This window comes from Rissa tridactyla, chromosome 1 (genome assembly GCF_028500815.1).
Source record: "Rissa tridactyla isolate bRisTri1 chromosome 1, bRisTri1.patW.cur.20221130, whole genome shotgun sequence".
Lineage (NCBI taxonomy): Eukaryota > Metazoa > Chordata > Aves > Charadriiformes > Laridae > Rissa > Rissa tridactyla.
In genome coordinates, this window is record NC_071466.1 from 192,140,503 (window position 1) to 192,161,514 (window position 21,012).

The 21,012-nt window shown below is 41.7% G+C and overlaps 1 protein-coding gene across 1 annotated transcript in view; it reads left to right on the top strand.

Moving 5' to 3' along the window:
• The first annotated feature begins 2,582 nt into the window (after positions 1-2,582).
• CFTR (CF transmembrane conductance regulator) overlaps positions 2,583-21,012 on the top strand; it is a 94,145-nt gene continuing 75,715 nt past the window's right edge. The window contains exons 1-3 of the mRNA XM_054188120.1: positions 2,583-2,812; positions 16,249-16,359; positions 17,638-17,749. Coding sequence (XP_054044095.1) covers positions 2,760-2,812; positions 16,249-16,359; positions 17,638-17,749 — 276 coding nt within the window. The 5' untranslated portion in view covers positions 2,583-2,759. The remainder of the gene's footprint in view (positions 2,813-16,248; positions 16,360-17,637; positions 17,750-21,012) is intronic.

Here is a 21,012-nt window from a genome sequence, read left to right on the forward strand (position 1 = left end):
CTCCTCACAAGACTTGTGCTCCAGACCCCTCACCAGCTTCACTGCCCTTCTCTGGACCCACTCCAGCACTTCAGTGTCTGTCTTGTAGTGAGGGGCGCAAAACTGGACCCAGTACTCAAGGTGTGGCCTCACCAGTGCTGAGTACAGGGGCACAATCACTTCCCTGGTGCTGCTGGCCACACTCTTTCTGATACAAGCCAGGATGCTGTTGGCTGCCTTGGCCACCTGGGCACACTGCTGGCTTATATTCAGCTGACTCTCGACCAACACCCCCAGGTCCTTTTTCATGGGGCAGCTCTCCAGCCGCTCTTCCCCAAGTCTGTGGTGCTGCATGGGGTTGTTGTGACCCAAGTGCAGGGCCCAGCACTTGGCCTTGTTGAACCTCATACAGTTGGCCTCAGCCCATTGATCCAGCCTGTCCAGATCCCTCTGTAGAGCCTTCCTGCCCTCAAGCAGATCAACACTCCTGCCCAGCCTTGTGTCGTCTGCAGACATTCTGAGGGTGCACTCGATCCCCTCATCCAGGTTGTTAATAAAGATATTAAAGAGAACTGGCCCCAGTACTGAGCCCTGGGGAGCAACACTTGTGACCAGCCGCCAACTGGATTTAACTCCAGTCACCGCATTTTCTAATGAAGTGAAAGAATTTTGGAAACTTGGGTGATCTGTATGCCAGGGCCTACCCAAAGAACTTCGTCAGAGGTGGATGAAGCATGTGGGATCGCAGCCTTTCCCCAGGGTCCGGCAGAGCAGGGATCTGAATACTCATCTGAGTTCCTACTTGAGCATCCTGATCACTGACCCCTGCGGGGCTGGGGGAGCTGTGACCGGCTGTGACCACCGGATGCCTCCCTGAACACCCTGAGGGGCTAGTCCTGCCCCCTCACTGCGGCCGCGGTGCCGTGCGGGCTGCGGTGGTGTGCAGTGCGGTGGTGTGCGGCGCGGCGTGCAGTAGTGTGTGGTGCGGCGGTTGTGGGGGTTCCGTGGCGTGCAGTGCGGGCTGCCTTGCGGTGCGGTGCGGTGCGGGCTGCGGAGTGTGGTGCGGGCTGCGGTGCGGTGGTGTGTGGTGCGCGGTGCGGTGGTGTGCAGTGCGGGCTGCGGTGGTGTGCGGTGCGGGCTGCGGGCTGCCTCCCCGTGTGCGGCTCCACTAGGTGGCAGGATGCCGAAGGGCTCCGGGCTGCTGTCCCGGAGCCCGCGCGAATTTAGCCCTGCCTCTACGCATTGTCTGAGGACATGATAAAGTGCGGACAGTTTCCTGGAGTCCTGCCTGCCCCGTGTTTCTTACTGGTTTTGTCATTAATAAAGCAGAATCGGGAAGGATCCAAGGGAGGTCTGAGACACAAAGGAGCCCGGTGCGGTGACAGGGTAAGAGGGCACTTCTTAGCTATCCGCACTCTGCGAGGGAGAATTGCCAAGGCAAAGAGAAATTCTTTATGAAAACACAGTGGGGTGTAGTGAGAAGCGGTGAAATAAAAAATGTCTGCAAAGTTTGCAAAGAGTAACAGCTGGTTAAATTGTAGCGCAGTCTGTAAGCACATACATTTGCCTCTTTACGGAGCCGATGTAAGAGGGGCACAGCTGCCTGCATAGGAAAGCGTGACCTTTTCCATCCATATTTTTTTTAAGTTACAGAAGTGAAAGGAAACTGGAGTCTGCAAATATCACATTAAAGTATTAAATAAAATGAAGTCTTGTACAGAATTAAATCACAAGTTCTTATTCCTGCTTCTTGTCAGCTTTGTTTTCTTTTAAACATGCTTTCTACTGTGCACTCTGAAAGCGTTGATTTTGTTTGTACGGCATGTGTACAACGCTTCAGAAACAGCTTTTGTGTTAAAACTGGGTGTTTGGGCTAAACTTCTTAAGGATATACCCATAGTTCCCAATAGTTCCCATTCCTCCCGGTGCAGGTAGCTGTCTGCCTGCCAGAAAACTTGACAAACTGAAGCAAGTGGATTTTAAAGTGGGTACGACTGCGCTTGCCGTTCACATTTATTCTCCCCTCGGCTCACCCTCCGCCCTCTGCCCCCTCCGCTCTCCCGCGGGACCGCGCACAGGTGTAGGGGCAGCCGGGGGGGTGTCTGTGTTACGGGGGCTTCTGGCTCGGGCCCCCCCAGCCAAACCCCGCTAAACCCGGCTTCGCCTCCCGTGGGTCTCGGGGGTGGGGTGGGGGGGCGTTGCGAGCCGACGGCCGATGGGCTGGGGCAGACTCTGCTGTGGCGAGCTGCGCGCTCGGGAGGGCGAGGGTGTCTCCGCGCCCCGAGGGGGGGTCTCCTCGCTGCGCGGTCCCCGCTGCCCCGGAGCGGGAGCCGAGGGCTCGTCCGGAGGGGTGGCTTCTTCCCCACGGCCCCTGGTGGGGCGAGGGGCTTAGTGCTGGTGGGGGAAGGTTGCGGACCCGGCGCGGGGCGAGCAGGAGGAGGTAGCGGACTGGCCGAAAGCCGTCGGGGAGGAGAGGGCGGCCGGGGAGGGGAGGGTGCGGGCGGCCGCGGGGGGAGCCGCAGGGCGCGCCCCGTGCGCGGTGCCGGGCGCGGCGGGGAGGCGGGGGAGGAGGCGGCGGCGGCGCAGACAGTGTGCGGGGACGGGGCCCCAGCCCTCCCGCTTTTGAACCTGGGCAAAGCAGAGGCGGGGAGAGGGGCAGGGGCAGGAGGCCGGCGGTGACATCAGAGCCGGCCGAGCGGATAAGGTGGGAGAGCCGCGGGAGCGGAGCGGGCCAGCCAGGCGTCAGCGATTAGCGGCACCGCACCGCAGCTCCGGCCACCATGCAGAGGTCCCCCCTGGAGAAGGCGAACATCTTCTCCAAACTTTTCTTCAGGTGGGAGCCCCCGGCGCGGCCGGGACACGGCGGGGCAGCAGGGGCGGGCAGTGACGGTGCCGGGGGTCTCAGCGGGGGCTCCTCCTTTCCCCCCCCGTCTCGGCGGAGAAGGGGGCCGAGCGCTGGGCGCCAATTAGCTCTGGAAAGGTCTGTGGGGAGAGCGGTGGGAGTCTCGCTTGCTGCCGAATGATGAGATCTCTCTTTTTTTGTTGTTGTTGTTGTTGTTGTTGTTGTTGCTGGGGTTTTAGCACCAAGAATGGGCTTTGTCTGTCAGGTGTCATAAACCCTCGCTGGACTTGTACAGATGAATTTATGACATAATTTGAGCAACCTTTGGTAAATTGCTCAACTAGTTAATCTGTTATTTCACTGCAAACTGTGAGAACGGGCCGGGGGGGTGAGGTGGAGTGGGGGGTTCAGAGGGGAAGTGCTCTCAGAGCAAGGATTCCTTACGTTTGGCTTTTCGGATGTTCAGCATTTGCTCAGTGTGTGAGTGTAATGTAAGATCTTACTGGAAACAGTTCCTTGTAAGCCTTGAAAGTGTTCTCTTGCAAGCAAAGGCCCTGGCGCCTTTTCTTTCTCACATCTTCAAATGAAAAGAGAAGAAGGAGCCAATACCAACACTTGGGCACAATGTACTTTATAAGACAATATAGAAGCCTGAACATGTTTTATATGACACTGCTAGAAATGACACTGCCAACTGGAAATGGCAGATAATCTTTCTGGCTTTGCCCCACACACCCCTGCTTTTGCCAGGGTGCTGGTTCCCCCTTTTGTTACTTGAGGGTCTTTCACACAGTAGGGAGGGGAGGGAGGAAATCTTGTGTAAGATGTGAACATGGTGACTGAAATGGAAACATGTGATGTAAAACCATAACATTGGCATGAGGTCTCTGCCTGAGCAACTGAGGGCTTTTAAGTCACTTTTTAATCCTTTTGGGATAGCTTTCCTTTCCGGCAGGTTGGCCTGGGCTTTTTTTTTTAAAGTTTCTTAAGGGAAGTGGGTCTGCGTGAATCACTCTGCCTGCCTCCCCCACTTTGGCTCATTTTAGCCAGGTGTGACAGCAGGGAAGGATCCCAAACATAACCAGTTCCTAAAGTTTTACAAACATCCAGGTAAAGGTGAGGATCCTAGAGGTGTCCTGCAGTGGGAAAGAAGCCATACCTGTTCTCAAATGCTGTTAGAGCCAGGCAGTGTGAATGATGGGAGTGTAAGCCTTTACAAATTCTCCAAGAAGCTTCAGTCAGTGCTCCTGTCAAATATAAGGTACATATGTGTAGGAAATAATGCTGCATATTAACTGCATTGCTCAAGGAGCCACTTGTTCTGTTTCATTTTATTGATTTGTAAAGCTTCTATCAGAGTAGTGCTCTCCTAGAAACTGTGTTGCTGAAGGTGTCAAGAAAAAACCCAATAACATAAAGCAAATATACTTTTGATTCCTACCTTAGTTAAAGTTCCCATGGCAGAAATCAGATGCAGTTCATGCTCATTAAGTGCATAATTAACTGTCCTTGGGTCTGACCTGGCCTTTTAAGATCAAAGTCTTTAAGTCCATTAAATGACGTTTGAATCATGTTTATCATGCGTGATACATTATATCGTACCAGCTATCTGACTGTAACTGAAGAGGTAATAATTAAGTACATAACATTAAAGAGATTATTATGATGAATATTAACTAAAGCAGAGATATTTCTTTACAAAACTTTATAGTAACATTGTTTCATGGAAAAATCAGGCTTTTAATGTAAACATTCAGTTCACTGGGTAAGAACAGCCAAAATTGTATGTGTACATCTATAAAGTGTCTAATATGATTCTAATACTTTAGGAATGATGTTTCTGTGAATAAGTCTCTGCTTAGTTGCATTTTACCCCATACACTGTGAATGTTTTTGTTTCTTCACAAATATTATATGAAATAATTGAAAAGGTCCCAAAAGTGAAAGCCACAAGATAAGAAAATGCATTGCATCAAAATTGGCAGCAAGGGTGTCTTTCTTTAAAAAATAAATAAATAAATATTTTAAAAACATTCATTACTTATAGCACTGAAACATGTTAGCTTGTTTTAAAATGCATCACTTCAAGGACTTCCTCAGTTTCTGCCTCATCAAAAGTAGATCTCGATCAATGCTAAAGATTATTAAAAGGTAAGTTATAGAGCAAAGAGTCATCAAGGTATAAGAATTTCACAACACTGAGGAATAATATTTCTGATGAGCTTTACAAAGTCAGAAGCATTTGCTACGTATCAGTAACAAGAGACCTGTCCACTCAACTGGAAACATCCACAATGTAGTGATTAGTGAGTGAGATTGGAACAAAGTTTTCTAAGATGTCAGAATATACTGTCAGTGTTTTAACTGAATGTACACACATCATTGGTTTCTGATACTGATTGTGTTTAGTAAAGCACTCCAGGACACATCTACGTTTTAGAACATGCTTTACTTCCATAAAAACTTGTGAGACAGAACTCAACGGCGTTATGTCTGAAATAAGTTACAATTCTTTCTTTTAAAAAAAAATCTAAACCAAAAAGGTGTGTATGGAAAAAGATTGCTCTTTCCAATGATGATGAAATAGTTGCCTTTAGGTACAACATTGCAGAATGCTTCAGTGAAGTAACTTTTACAGGAGGCTCCTGTGCAATTATGTGTGAAGTATCAATCTGAATATAATGCAATAGGTTGAAGGTCGCATTAACAGAGGTGATGCTAAAGTATTAATTGCTATTATTCATGAAATCTTGCTGATAAGTGTAATATTATTATTTAAGATAGTACAAGTTCTTATCAGCGTCTTGATACTGATGTCTGTAAACCTATTAGCAAGGTTTTATTGCTTCATAATGTGTCCTGTTTGGTCTGGAGGGGTAGGTTTAAATATGATAAAGTCAGAATGAAGCTCCTTGCTCATAAGTGAGTAGTTTAGACATGTTTCAGTGTTGTTTGTACATTTTTTTTTAATTCTTTATGCCAAAAAGTGAGAAACTGTCATGTGTATACAAGGAGTAGTATCTTAGGGAAGATCTTACCCTTTTTTTGGATTTCCAAGATTATCAACACTGGTGGCCAAAGAAAGAGAATTGCTTGGTGTGGTCACAATATAAACTATTTAGACATTAGAAATCAACTTTCATCCTAAAATTTGAACAATTTTTGTTTAGAAACTGGGTTTTGGTGGTTAAGAAATAAAGTGTGAAGACAAGTGGTGTGAGGTCTTCCATTAGGATGACACTTATCAAAAACTAAATACTAATTGTTTGGGATTTCAGGGTTTCTTTTGTGTTTTGTTTTATTTTCCTTATTACATTTTCAGAGTTGATCCCTTTTGTTCCCAACCACATGCAAGACATTTATCTGGGAACTGTCAACTTTTTATCTTGCTTAAAGAAAACAGAGTTTATGCAGAGGCAGTCAGATGGTCACATGCTTACCTTCATATTCATTGTGAAGCTTCACTTTTGTCTTTGTAACAGTTATTTATGTTCTTGGAGTTTTGCAGGGTCCAGGTCATACCTTTTGTAGCAAACAACATCAGAGTACTTTGCAATCACCTAGTTTTTAATATAAATTAACTGAGATCAGGTAGTATTATTATGGTTTTATTAAGGCAAGTTAATAAAGTAATTAATTTTTAGCTGGGTACTGGAACACAGAGTTACTCTTGGAGTTTCAGAAAAGGTTGCAACTTTGGGACAATTGTGATATATTTTTTTTTAAATGCAAATTTAGATATTTAAATACAAGTTCATCAAAAGCAATCCTTGTGCTCCTGTCCAACTCTCTAAGTGTATACTTTTGCTTCGGTAAGTACCAAATGTAACAACTGTCTGGGCAGGACCAAGTAGTTCAGTGCCTGATTCATTATTAAATCCACATGAGAAATACAAACTAAGCCAGTTTTTGTGCTATGTCCTCTAGTGGGATCAGTCCATCAGACCTGCTCTAGTTGCTTCTTTCTTCCCAAACCAGAGAAAAAAGTAACCTGCCACCTTTTTATACTGCTGTCCAGTGGTTTCAAGCGCAATTTAGCATGTAGGGGATAAATGTTGGATTCCTTCTTTTGCTTTGTGCGTGCTGGGAGTGGTAGGAAAAGAAATTCAATTCTACACCTTACCTCTTCTGGGCAGTAGGACCAGTGTTACCAGTGCACGGTAGTGAAGGTGTTTTAGTGTGTTTTAGTTATCTATCTCTGCTCAGCTAATCTTTTTGTAGCATAAGAGCAAGGATGACTCTGTAGTCTACTGGGTAAGAAACTTGTTTGCAAGTCCTTATTTCTGTTCTGAGGGCACTTTTTATGAAACTTTTAGGGTGGATAACAGTATCCAGGACTTAAGTTTTGAAAGTACTTAGCCCATGAGCTACAGTCATGCTTATTCTTTCACTCTTTCTAGCTTAATTCAGTCTTAATTGCAAGTTTGAGAGTGCATTGACCAAGATAGTTTCTGGTTTGAATAGGCATTCTCATGAGAATTAGTTTGAATCCCTTCAGAGAAAGGAATTAAAGCCAGACCTGCCCTAGGCAGTTCCTGCTCTATCCTTGAACTATGTATCTTAGGATTTAATACCAAGAGGGTACTTAGGATTTTGATTCCTGAATAGAGAAGGATTTATGTGCCTATTTTCCTGAAGAAGTTTGGTATTTAATGTATACATTTGTCCTCAGAACTTCCCCTGAAACTGTCGTGAGTTCCTAAAAATCCCAGGTATTGTATAGGAAGCTTAAAGACATAACTCCTGTCTATAAATTTCACTCTGGAGGGCAGATGTCTGGAAATTGTCATATCCAACATATATTTGGAGCGTCCCCTATCAATACCTAGCTGTAGCACCTTGCTCATCTTTCCTCTCTGAGTAGGGAGCCTCTGTGTATGTTGGCAGCTACGAGCAGGTAGGTTGAATTGCACAGAGTGATGGCTCAGTTGCTGGGACAGCTGGCTTAGATACTTTTACAAGGCAAATTTCTTATTGTATATTCTTAAGGCCCTTTATGGGTCAAGACCTGAGAACCCACCTTTCACTGGTCCCAGGTAATCATAAATCCTGGCTGTTAGTTATAACCAAGCACAGCTGCAGCTGCAGCACAGATTCTGTCCCCATGAGGCTGCCTGATCATTTATCTGTTGCCACAAGTGGTCCTTGGAGACCTGTTTGTCTGTCAGCCCTTCAGACCTGTTTGAAACAGCAAGCTTTCAGTACTTCTGAAAGTCAGCCCCAAGATGGTTCAAAGATGTGCATCCAAGTTTTGGACTCCCTTGAAAATTTGACTTCTGTTAATATTTCCAAGGTAAAATATGAAACTTGAAGTGAACTGGAGAAAGGATGCTGATTCTCCTACTCCGAAATAATTTCAGTCACATGAATACCTCCTCTAATAAAGCTAAATTGTGTCCTTGACTCAACCTGATACTGCATCTTTGCTCTGACAAGCAGAAGTGCAAACCCTGCATAGCACAGTGCCCTTCTCTGGCTGCTTTATATCTCTAAAGCACAGTTGCCTGTATCAAGTTGCATCTGGGTTTCTGAAATATATAGAGAGCTTCTTTGCATCCTACAGGAGGAAGACTTACCATCTTGATGTTCAAAATGAAATTATCAAGCATTTGAAAGATTTGCAGACCTCTCTGTACCTTTTTATTCTCCTCCATGCTTATTTGATTTTGGTGGGATAGAAAATAATCCATCCAAATCCTTGAATTATTTTTTAATACTGCAGGTAATGACATGGAAAGTAGTTTTATTGTCTGCATTATAGAGGCTTCTAAATGCCCTAACAGAAATTTGAAGTCTACTCTACTAAAGACTGGAAAATATTTGATAAGGAAATCTGTTTTGAAGATTTTAAAGTCTAAGTAGATAGCACAAAGGATGAGCTAAAAAAGAAATTTCTTTATTAGTTCTGTAGAGAAGGAAGTGGGGTGTACAAGGATTGTGATTTGTCCAGGAACACGTGATGGAGTCAGTGCAGACTGCCTGAGATCTCCTCTCCTGGACTTTAATCACACAGGAGTATTTCTTGTGTGACAAAGTTACGTCAGAATATTTCTACAGTGAACAATTATCACCTCTTTCATACAAAAGAGTCTCAGTCTCTGAATATCTAGTCTTTTTGAATATGCTAATTTTCAAACTAGTGAGAATAGTGTGACTTACTGCAGGAGAGTTCCACAGGTTGCCATTTTCTCTTTTTCTTTTTTAAAATTTTTTTATTATTTCTTTCTCCCATGCTTTGTAGCATAGATATGTAGGTATAGTGGTTGTGGGGGCAGGATGGTGCCAACCTGACATCTGGGTAATAACGTGTCACATTATGTCCTCTAAAATAAATAAATCAAAGATCAAATTAAAGTGTAGCATATAAGAAGACTTTAGTGATACACATTGCAAAATTTTGCAATGTAAACTTGTAGATGCAATTCCACTGCCTTCTATGAGAGAGGGAGTATTTCTGGGTGAGATGAGCAAGAGCTCACAGGCTGTGTTTACATATCACTCCCGCTCATATAAGCAAAAGGATCTGCATGAGCATTTTCACAGTCAGCAAGTAGCTAAACAAAGGCTACATTGTCATGAAGCTCCTCAAATTAGGAGAGAATAAGTAGGCTTTTAAGACATATTTTTAAACGGCAGTGTTTTTCCCTTGAAACTAGAACCCTCCTACCTGTCAGATATGGCTAAGCATCCTTCCTTCGGGAGAGGGTAGGCGGGGAGGGGATCGATCCTGAAAGGCGGTGCTTGGGGTGGCCTGCTGCAGTACTAATGCCTTGACTCCGTGGGCAAGGTTGTGCCTTAGGAGAAAATCCTAAGTGACACCTGGGAAATGTACTTGGTTTCTGGTATATTCCCATGTTTTAATTTTGGTATTTATCTTTTGATAAACTTTTTTTTTCAACTTTTAAAATAAAGGATATGAACTTTATTGTATTGGAGTCAATCTGGTATTTCACTTTAACTTGTTTCAACTTAACTCAGTTTAAGATTAATCTATGAAATCTGGGATGCTTTTATTTCTCCAGAGGTAACAAATACAAAGAAAACAAAACAAAAAAAAAACCAATGTTGCTTTGCTCAAAGCGCAAGATCATTTTGGAAATCAGAAAATATGAGACATTTTCTCATTAACTTGCAAGGGTCAGGCCAAGGAGTAACAGCATCAAATATGAGGATACAGGGAAGATGGCATAGAGCAGTAGGAGAAGCAGCCTCTCATTCAGGATTAATTCCATATTATTGTAGTGGCGATTTACACTTTAATACTTGGTATTTAAAGAAAATAAAAATAAAAATCTTCCCACTTTCCCCTTCCCGTGTTTGAACTGCTGCAAATGTATTCACCTGTTTATGAAGGTTTTTATACCTGGTGACATATCAGTCACTGTGGTTGGAACAAATTACAGATTTGGAAAGTGCCATTGCACCTGCTATGCAACTTTTTTATGCCAATTTTTTATGAAATGTATCTATAAAAGCATGGCTAAGACAGTGGAATGCTAAATTGGGTGAAATTTGTTGCTATCACATTAGTGACACGTGGGAGATTTTAAAATTCAGTTCAGTCATGAATAGCACAGCTCTACAATAGTTTTGCTGATGCAAACTTTCTGCAATGTTCCTTGGTCTTTCAAAAGACTAGGAGAAAGAAATGTCTTTCTCTTATTCTTGCTATGGGATATATAACTGAGAAAAAGAGTGAAGATGAAGAAACGTCCTACAGTCACACTGTAGGTATGTGCTGAAACTGCCTTGCAAACACGGTTCTTAGCACATCATCACTACTCTTATTTTGATAGTTTTGTTAAAGAAATATTTGAGGCATATATTACACTTGACTGTGGTATCTAAACAATTGACAGATTTAATAAATGGAATGTATTCTGTCCTTGCATCTCACACAATTTAAATATCTTTATACCCCCAATTATGCTTTGTTTTCTCTCAAAAATAGCTTTCAATACTTCTGCAAACCAGAATACTTTGACTATCTTACTAGCTGTAAGCAAAAAGTATTGAATTTCTGCTCAAAATCTGAATCTCAAATAGCATTTACAGAGTAGATAATAATCGGAATAAGTGTTACTTTGCAAAAACTGGGCATAAAAAAGCCAGCCTTCCCCAAGAATTGTTGTGGAGTAATCCTAATTAAGATTCGCTATTGAAATCCTGGGGTTTCAGCAGAACATTGATTATCCTTAAAATGGTGCTGCTCACAGCTAGTGGCAGAGTTGATGCAGCTAAATATTTTCCATGTCAAATAACACCTCACAGGGAAGAATTGTTTATTAGTGAGGAAATTTAAATCTTAATTTTTGTGATCTGCAGGAAAACAACAAAAAAGCAGAAATTAGTAGTGTCTGCTTTTACCTTCAGTTGTTGAAGCCCTGCAGTAATTATTTGTAAATATTAAGCTCAGAGTGTTGCATTTGTTTGTTTTTTAAAGGGGAAATTGCTAAAGGTTTATTACAGTTTTCAGATTATATAACAAGCTTTTTCAGCATTTGAAACAAAATAACTGCAACACCACTTTGTTGAGGGTGACCAAGGCACAGGAATTATGCTGTGGTGCCTGGCAGTTGTTCTCTGTGGGTGCGTTGACTTGTCCCATCTGTTAGCAAGGATCCTGCAGAGTTAGGGTCACCCTTTACGGCTGCGTTGCAGGGTGCTCAGAGAAGAGGGCTCCTCTGGAGGGCTTTTCTGGAGAAACAGTTTCGAGTGTAGTAGAGCTGCCACCTCCAGTATAAAGCAAGCAACAGTTTACAATTTGTTCTGCTGCCAGAGTGATGGATATCTTCTGGGAGAGGATGGAAGTGCAGAGTCTCTGACAGAATCTGGTCTGGTTTGACCCTTTGGGAATGGCTGAGATCTACGTTGTACCTCAGTCTTTTCCTGCAGTCAGTAGGAATTTGTGGCTGTACAAACACCTTGTAAAACTTAGGCTCCAAACCATCATAATCATGGCTTGGTTATGTTCTCTGCCCTCCCTCCCCTTAACTGTTAAAAGAAGGGATAAGATAAAGCTAGAGGCACTTTTCTTGCTCTGTCTCCGTCAAGAGTCAGGTCCAGTTCCTTGGGAGCTGCAAGCGCTATGCCTAACTATATTGTGCACAGGTATCAATGCTTTGTAAGAGCAGGGAGTGAAGCCGCGATCGCGTTTGCACTGCTCAGTAGATATTGCTATGTTGTGCACAGGACACCTGTTGAAATGGTACCAGCCTGACCAGGGACCCTTGCCGGAAAGCTGCTCTGCATTGCAGGCCTCGGATAGCCCATCCCTACTGCTCTGTCACTGTCCCAGCACCCAGTGCTTCTTGACCTGAAGGGCCTGATGGAGCCAGGGAATCCCTGCTCCTGGGGGGAAGATCTGGGCAGTTGGCTTAGCAACACAGAGGCTCCTTCTGTCTTCAGTGACATGCAAAGCAGCCTTAAGGGAGAGTCAAATCCTATTGACAAGTTAACAGTCTCTGTTAATACTTTCTGGAAAGCCAAAGACATCTGTCCTACTGATACAATTTGCTCGCGTGGGATGAGGCTGAACATGCTGGAGAAAGAAATAGCTGTGGTAAGAAATCTATTATATATTGCTAAAGTGAATGACAAAGAAACGGTCATTAGAAATCTACCAAAAGAGAAGTTAAAACAGTGTGTTTTGTATATGATATTTACATATCAAGCTCACAAGGTATTTTTTGCTACAGGCAATCAATAATAGAGGTGGAACTTGTTTTCCTTCTTTTCTTTCCTACTGTACACCCTTGAAACTTGTCCCCTGCTGGGTTTCATGTGTGTGTACCCATAATAACATTCCTAGTTAGTGGCAAAACTCTGACAGCACTACAGGTTTCTCTGTGAAAGAGTTCATTAAATGCCCGCCAGTAATCCGGTGGCATTTGCTAACGTAATGCTGTAAAGCCATTCTGTTTCCCTTCCTTCTTGCTCTCTTCCTTTCAAAAGAAATTTCTCCTCAGCAACCACAAGAAGAAAAAACTCATTATTAATACTCGCAAATTGTTTCTAGTAAGCCAAAAAATAGAAGAGCCATATTCATTGACAGACTCTGACTGAGCTGCATTACCTGGTGATAAAGAAATGTTGATAACTACAGATTATATTGCCAGTTAAAATAAATTTATAGTCATTTTGCATTTCCAAACTTTGCAAAGAATCCGGAGCATAATGGTAAACTGGATGCTATTGGCATTTGGCAAAAGGTTGGCTTTAGGATATATTTATGTATTCTAGGTCTAGTATATTCCTTTTAATAAAATATATATTGTCTCCCACGGTTACTGACAGCACAACCCAAGCAGCTGTTGAAAATCTACCTTGAGACAAACAGCACGTGACAGGCCAGCTCCTCCCACGATTACCACTCCAACTTGAGGCCACTTGGCACAGCTCGCAAATTGGCCAGATCGAGTCAGGGTGGGACTTCCGAGCAAGTCCAGGGCAGCTGGGAGATGAACATCTCTGTGGAAGCCCTGCCAGCAGCCTGCGGTTGGAACCTGGCTGCAGACTAGAAGGTCCCTGGGGGAAGGTGTCAGCAGCGCTCCTTTAGCTGGCTGGAGGAGTTCATCTACCATAGTTGCAGCTACCCTGATGAGCAGAGAGATGAGGACAAGGACTGCACTAAGTCTGTATCAAACTTGTTGAAGCGGGAGAGGAAGGTGGTTTAGGGACCACATAATTTATGTAGCACTGATAAGTGCACCTGGTTAAAAGCCAAGCAGAACAAGAGACATTTCTGGGAGTACAGGAGATCTGCTAAGCATGCTGCCTTCCCCGAATGATAATACAGGCTCTCTGCTTATTTTCTAAATGCCATCACATTTTATTACTTCATGTGGTGGCAAAATGCCAGGGTAGGTGCTAATCAGAAGTATAACTAAAATCAAATGTGTGGAGGGAAAGAGTGCAAAGAAAAATGTTTTCCCAAAACATATGAGGCCTGAAATTATAAAGTGCTTGTCTTTTGTCGAGACAAGTTGGGAATTGTTTACTGCAGTCTCAAAGCATTACTAAGGGGCTCAGCAAGGTTATTACTTAGCTACGGTATTGGGAATTAAAGAGGTTGCTTAGAAAGTAGTGTTGCTTATTTGCATTAGCTGCAGTAGTGGTTTAGTGTCCCATAACTTGTATTCATATTATCGTTGCCAAAATATCTGCATATACAGAACTTCTGGTGAAGCCAGTCCATGAGAGCTTCTGTTCCCGAAGGACAGGGATTAGCCATTTCTGCGCAAGATGTGCACAAATCCAATAGCAACTGGTCCTTTCTGCCATCAGGAGATGTCAAAACACAACTCAATGCCTGACTTGTGATTTGCTGTGGCCATCAAACAATTTTACATAATAGTATTATTTTAAAATGAAAAGTTTTCTTCTAATCCATTTTGTTACATCCCTGGAAGCATTGACCTCTATTTCCAGTACTAATAAAGTTTATGGATGTTTTACCAATGATTCTCCAAAGTGGACTTTCCTAGCTGCCTTGCTGTAACATACCACAAATTGTATGTTATTTCTCAGCTACAGTGGTGTCAAAGACTGAGGTAAAGCCCAAATGATTTATCTGAAACCGTAGTATGATTGCAGAAATGAATGATAATCTTCTAATTTCTTAGAACACATTCTCTTTGCAGTGGGTGTGATACTACTGTTCTCTTGGGAAATACCTTTGTGCTTTACTGAATTATGGGGATTATAGAGTGGTGTCTCATATGATTCATAATTTTGTTAAAGTAAATGTTAGAGTGTGCATGTTTGTGCACACAGTTGCACACAAATAGGCTTTGACTGTTGTGTTAGGGTCTTTTTGCACTTCTGTAGTGTCTAACGATGTTCTTTTACATTTGTATCAACTACTTTGCACTATCAGAGGCTGCAATTGAGAATGTGGATTACTTTGTGTGTATGATACGTGTTCTTGCAGGCATACGGGTAAGCATTTCCAATAAGCTGTTTGTGTTTGTGACCATGGGAAACATTAATGCATTTCTTTTGCAATTTTGTTAACTGGTGTCTATAAAGACAATTTAAAACAAAAATTTCTGAAATGATCGAGGTTTTGCAGATCATAACTTTTATCATAATCATAAATCATGCAGGTGTTTTTTTTTTTTACAAACTGTGTTTACATATGGAAGCATGACGGCAGTCAACCACAAGCTACTTCTTTCGCAGGCATTTCTTTTTTTTAAGGAAATATTTTTTTATCAATGTCAGTAAAGCAGAAATTCAAATAGTTTCAAAATACACCATTAGTTCTTACGGTGTTGCTTGTTTATGTTTTGTTTTAGTCCTGTGCTTTCAAAAAGATTTCTGAACAGAACCTGCTGCAAAATTTTGTACAAGTTGGCACTTGGGGATACACAGGCCTTTCAGCAGCCAAATTGTTCGATAAAATCAGTAATGGCTTATAAATAGTTTCTCGACAGAGTAGCCATTCTAGAGTTTTTTCCTGCTTTGGTTTAATTCAGCATGCCCTTTAAACTGATATTAAATTTTTAAACATAACATTTGAAAAGAAAAAAGGAAAACATTTACATGTGATGCATGCAATGAAGAGGGGAGACCTCATTGCTCTCTGCAACTACCTGAAAGGAGGTTGGAGAGAGGTGGGTGTTGGCCTCTTCTCCCAAGCGAATAATGACAGGACCAGAGGAAATGGTCTGAAGTTGTGGCAGGGGAGGTTTAGATTAGATATTAGGAAGAATTACTTTACTGAAAGAGTGGTCAGGCACTGGAACAGCCTGCCCAGGGAGGTGATTGAGTCACCATCCCTAGAGGTGTTTAAGAAACGTCTAGATGTGGCACTTCAGGGCATGCTCTAGTGGCAGAGATTATAGGTTGTTTGGTTGGACTCGATGATCTCAAAGGTCCATTCCAACCATGAAGATTCTATGATTCTATGACTCTAAGGTCTTATGAGGAGTCCTGTGAAGGATCTTGTCGGTTGTTAAATGCTTATTGCAATGTAAGCTGTCAAAGGAACACTCAAGCTATATTAAGATTTTCTGGTTTATAGGAATGAAACTTATACATACAATTTACTATAGTTCTGATTAATTACTCATTTATATGGACGTAACACATATTTGGAAATACAGTAAAAAAGTCTCAGTCCCCTGTTCATTTATCTGGCACTGACTGAATAGGAAGTGCGTGGTATGATCCCACCCCAAAACTGATAAAATGCAACAGTTTTGCAATTATTCTTTTAATGTTATGTTTGTGAATATAGTTTTGTAAATGTAATGCAGAGCTGCACTATATTATGTCATATTGTGTGTGGGTGTATATGTGTGTGTGTGTGCACAAAGACATACTTGGATGCTCTGAACAAAATATTCAAGGTGAGACAATGCAATTCCAGGATTAACTTCAGAAACTGGTAATTTATTTTATTTTTTTATTTTTCTGCTTAGATGGACAAAACCAATTTTGAGAAAGGGTTACAGACGACGGTTGGAGCTGTCAGATATTTATCAAATCCCTTCTGCGGACTCTGCTGATAATCTTTCTGAAAAACTAGAAAGGTATGAAACATTCGTGGAGTAACTTTGTTTCAGGAATCACACTGCAATTTTCATTAAAAAGCTGTTTAATAAAATGTTTAAATAGCGTTGGGTGCAAGCTGGTTGCACCCATTGACTGCTCAAGCATGTCCTCATTCAGCACACAGTTGTCCTTTGGGGCATCCTCGGTGCACACGTATCACCTAGATGCTCTAAATTACTATATACAGGTACCTGTGACATCTGTCCATCGACTGGCGAGGCTAGACTCACAGTGTCAATGTTAGTTCCCTGTTCTGCTATTCTTTCTTCCCAAAATATCCTTGTAAAACCTTGTTTTATTTTTTTCTTCAACTGAATAACATTCTTAATTTTCTTTGATACCACTGTTAAAAGACTACTTGCTTCTGCAGAAGTCATGCCCTGACTTTCCCCATTTAGGCTTCCTCTCTTCTCTACACTGTTTCAGTGGGTCCTAATTCAGAAACTGGGCTACGCTTCGGACTAACTCTTAGATACAAGTGCCTAAATCCAATCCCTCTTTCCTAGCCTCCCATGTAGCTTTCCCTGGCGCGCCAGGGCAGCTGACGTCTGCACTGTTGTACAAATCCAATTGAACTTCATTGCAGTGTGACATATGTATTCAAAACTGGTAGAAAGTATTGAGAACATTGTTATGCTTAATGCATTTTGATAGTTTATAAATGGAATATTCTGGTTATTTAATATTCTGTTGAAAAATGGAGAAAAGAGCTGAGGAAGTTCTTAGGAGTGCTTTAATCTGAGAGTTGAATTTTGACTGACCATGCTTTTTGTATTTAGCATTGCTTCTGATCAGCATTTATTATCAAATAGAAAATTATTGTCCTAGCAACACAGGTTAAAAATAATGCTGTGCAGTAGAAAAGTCACATTTTTGATGCTTTGTTGGTGTTTTCTTTTTTGCAGACTGGAAGAGCTCCAAAACATTTATTTGCCTATTATTTGTGCTTTGGTCTTAAGTACAGCAGGTTTCTTTAAAACATACAATGTGTCCTTTTCATGAATTAGTTGCCTGCGGGGTGATGTATGGCTGAGTATTTAAAACTGCCAAATATGTGGCTGAACTAGGCTTGAACTTTTATTGATCTATCAAGTCAATGAAGGCCAGGTCTTTGGGGTCTCTGCAAAGCTTTCTTTCATTAGTCACCTTAGCTAAATCTCCTTGGATATACTTGAGTGAATTGAAGTATGTCAGAGCCATAGACCCATGTATTTACTCATGCAACTTAATGGTCTTGTTTTTCGGTTCCTTTTCAGAGAGTGGGACAGAGAGCTGGCAACTTCAAAGAAAAAACCCAAACTTATTAATGCTCTTCGGCGATGCTTTTTCTGGAAATTTATGTTCTATGGAATATTGCTATATTTAGGGGTAAGATTTGTTCTTTTTTTTGGTAAACTTGTAGTGTTCCATTCAAGTCTTAGGGATTGCTAAATTAATAGAGTCCTGTGAATAGCTACAGATTTTGCTCTGTGTATTGCTTATAAAGCAAAGATGAAAAATACAGAGAGATACTCGTAGACCTTCATAAAAAAAGTATTTTCTGATAATTTCTTAATATATTTAAAACATACATATTAATAATTTTGAAATGCATGTAGTGCTAGGTGCTGGCATATGCTTCACCAAGTACAGGTAGAGCACCTGAATTTTTGTATCACTGCTGAACTGAAGTAATTATTTTCTCATGTTACAGTTTTTAAGAAGTTTCTAAAGAATTTTCTACCCTTATATTAAAACAAATGACAGTGCAATTTCACATGATTCAGTCAATTTTATCAAAGTCACTGTCAGCCAGCTTCATAGTTAAATGTTTTATTCAGGTTTATGTATGCAATAAACAAATTGTCTTCATTAGTGGTAGCAATTCCGCAACTGTGTGAAATATGCTTGGATCTTGGTGCTGTTAGCGCTCTAAAGAATATAATCAGGAACTTGATGTGAAAGTCTGAACTGATTATGTTTATCACCTTTCCAACATGTTAGTTAGGATTACCCTGATTTAGCAAATGCCACCTGTTTGACAATCCTATCACTGCGGTTAGGACCTGTGAAAATAGTTTGTTATTGATGGTGTCTCACTAGGTGTGTTGGATAGCCAGACTGTAAATCTGAAAATTACTGTTAACTAATATGCACATTAAATATCCATGTTATTTTCAAGTTTCTGCAATTTAGTAGTAAGAGTGAGATATTAAGCTCTGTGTTTCTCTGTTCAAAATTCTGTGGTATCAGAAACTGCAGCTATAATAGCCCAAATGGCCGGAAGTGGTCAGATGTACTCAGATAGTCAGTGTTTTCAGATGTGAGATGGAGCTCTAGGGCAGATTTTTATTTTCAGAAGGTTGATATAGAAAGGAACTAATTCCACTGGCATTAGTGTTGAATGTGATCTAGTTTAGCTGTACTTTCAAGGTCATGGATTGGGCAGAAGCAGTGTGTAAGGGGAATTTATGGAAAACACCCAAAAATGTCCCTGAAGTTCATGTTGCTTGCTATAAAACCAAACCTCTCTTTTCTTTTACCTTTCTATCAAGTATCCCAAGGAACTATTCTAAGAGAACAGCAGAGTTACAGAAATGCAAACCTTCACGCCCTAATGACCCCTCTCCCAGGCCGGAAAGAGAGTAGTGTGGTGACTTGTCATCACCCCATGAACTTGCTGCTCACTCCTCTGTAGAAGGGAAATTTTCAGCTAGGTAGATCTAGTAGGTAGATGAAGAAAGATCACAGTCTGCTCTATGGCAGCCATGCCAGATGTATGCTAACTGAAGCCACATTGACACCTAAACTCTCAAATTTTAATAATTTTGTGTAAAACAGTTTAAACATAAATAAGAATGTAGTGAAAATTCAAACACAAGTCCTTAACTGCATGCCGACTTTTCAGCATTAAAAGGGAACTTTTTAAGGGTGTAAAGTTTTAATGCATCGGGCAGCGTTTCAAGTCAAAGAGCGTTTTTCAGGTTAAGCATGGAATTTGGAGCCTGACTTCTGCTAGTTTTATGCTGAAATTGTTCCACCCTAATAAACTTCCACAGAGTCTCTCCCATTTACATGGCTGTGTAAAAGGCAGGCTGATCTTGCAGATTACAAAATAGGTAAATTTTCTTAGGGTCCTGTAAAACATTCCTAAGTGTATTAATTTGGACTGCTAACAATGCAAATGTTCTGGTTTAGATCACTGTTGATTTGATTTGGGTAATTAATAATGGACTACAATTTCACTTCAGATTGGATTTTCCCCTAAGAATTATGGAAAAACCAAGTGCATCTTTCTCTTCTAACACCATGTCCAGGGGAAATGAGTATCAGTAATAGAATCAGAAAGTCACAAAGTAAAATGGTCTAAAGAAAAAGGAAGAAATTCTCTAAAGAAAATGCAAATCGCTTCCCTTAAAATGCAGCATTGTCCTTCTTTTTAGTCTATAAAAAATTTAGGATCTCTGTCAGTCTATCATGCTGCTTCAGGGTTTCAAAATAAAAAAACCCTATAGGTCTTAATCTTTTGCAATCACATTTAGACTGTCCCCTAGATGTAGCTCATAAAGAGGGACTCTGAAATTTCTCAGCACCAATGCTTGATTTTAAAAATAAAACCTGGAGTGAAAAAGTTATTTACATTTTATCTTTTTGCTTCTTTCTCATGGGTAGATACACTCATGCATGTGTGTATACAAATTCTGATTAAAAATAGGGGAATCAAGAATTAGCGCCCAAGCCAACTTCGTTCTCTTCCAGTTTAAGTTTATGCAACTTGCTGGACTCTTGCCACTAACGAAGAGCCTCAGGTCTCCTCTCACTGCCACTCGCCTCAGTCTGAAGTCACCACTGCTGCAGATCTGGTTCAAAGAGTCGTGCTTTCCTCGCCTTCTCTGTACACAAAGGCTGCACAAGGAGAAAAGAGAGGAGATGATGGTTATGGTGCTGTCTGGGCAAAACCCCTCTGGAGGGCTTTTCCGCACCAAACCCTGGGCTACCCTCTGGCTGTTTGTGTTGTGCAGGGCTGGCAGGAGGCAATGTGGCTAGAATGGAAGTTGATGAATCAATTAATTTTTCATTTTAGTCCAGGTAGGGCAGTTAACCATCTAGGACAGGACCTTTTGCTATCTAAGGGGCTGTGTAATAACCCTTCTCTTTATACGCTTTCACCTTGTTTGGTGACTCTTCTCTGGGACAAGACCATTTCTTTGTGGACTCCTACCCAATTCTGTCTTTTATTTACTCCTGCCATCTCATTACTGCCTTTAATTTTTTAACCTTTTTCTTCACCAAGCCAGCAACTCCTTATTCTTGTCAGGTTTGTATTTAAAAAAAACCCCAGCAGTTCTAGAAATTGAGCCTACTATGCACTATAAAAGGTGTTTCTGCAGAGTCTGCCAGCTGAAACTTTCGCAGTAATACACTCCTGTTAGAAGTTAAGCAGTGTCTGAGGGCTTTTGCAGGCATTTTTGAGGATGACCTTCCCAGAGTAGGGGCAAGTAGAGTGTGTGTGGGCATGCACGTGTGGGACTGTACATGGTTGATTTCTCCATGTGGGCTTTTTTAACGGAGTACAATTTTAGACCAGGTGAGGACAGAACAGGACTGCAGGACTTTTGAGTCAGATTCTTTGTTTGCTTGGGTTTTTTTTT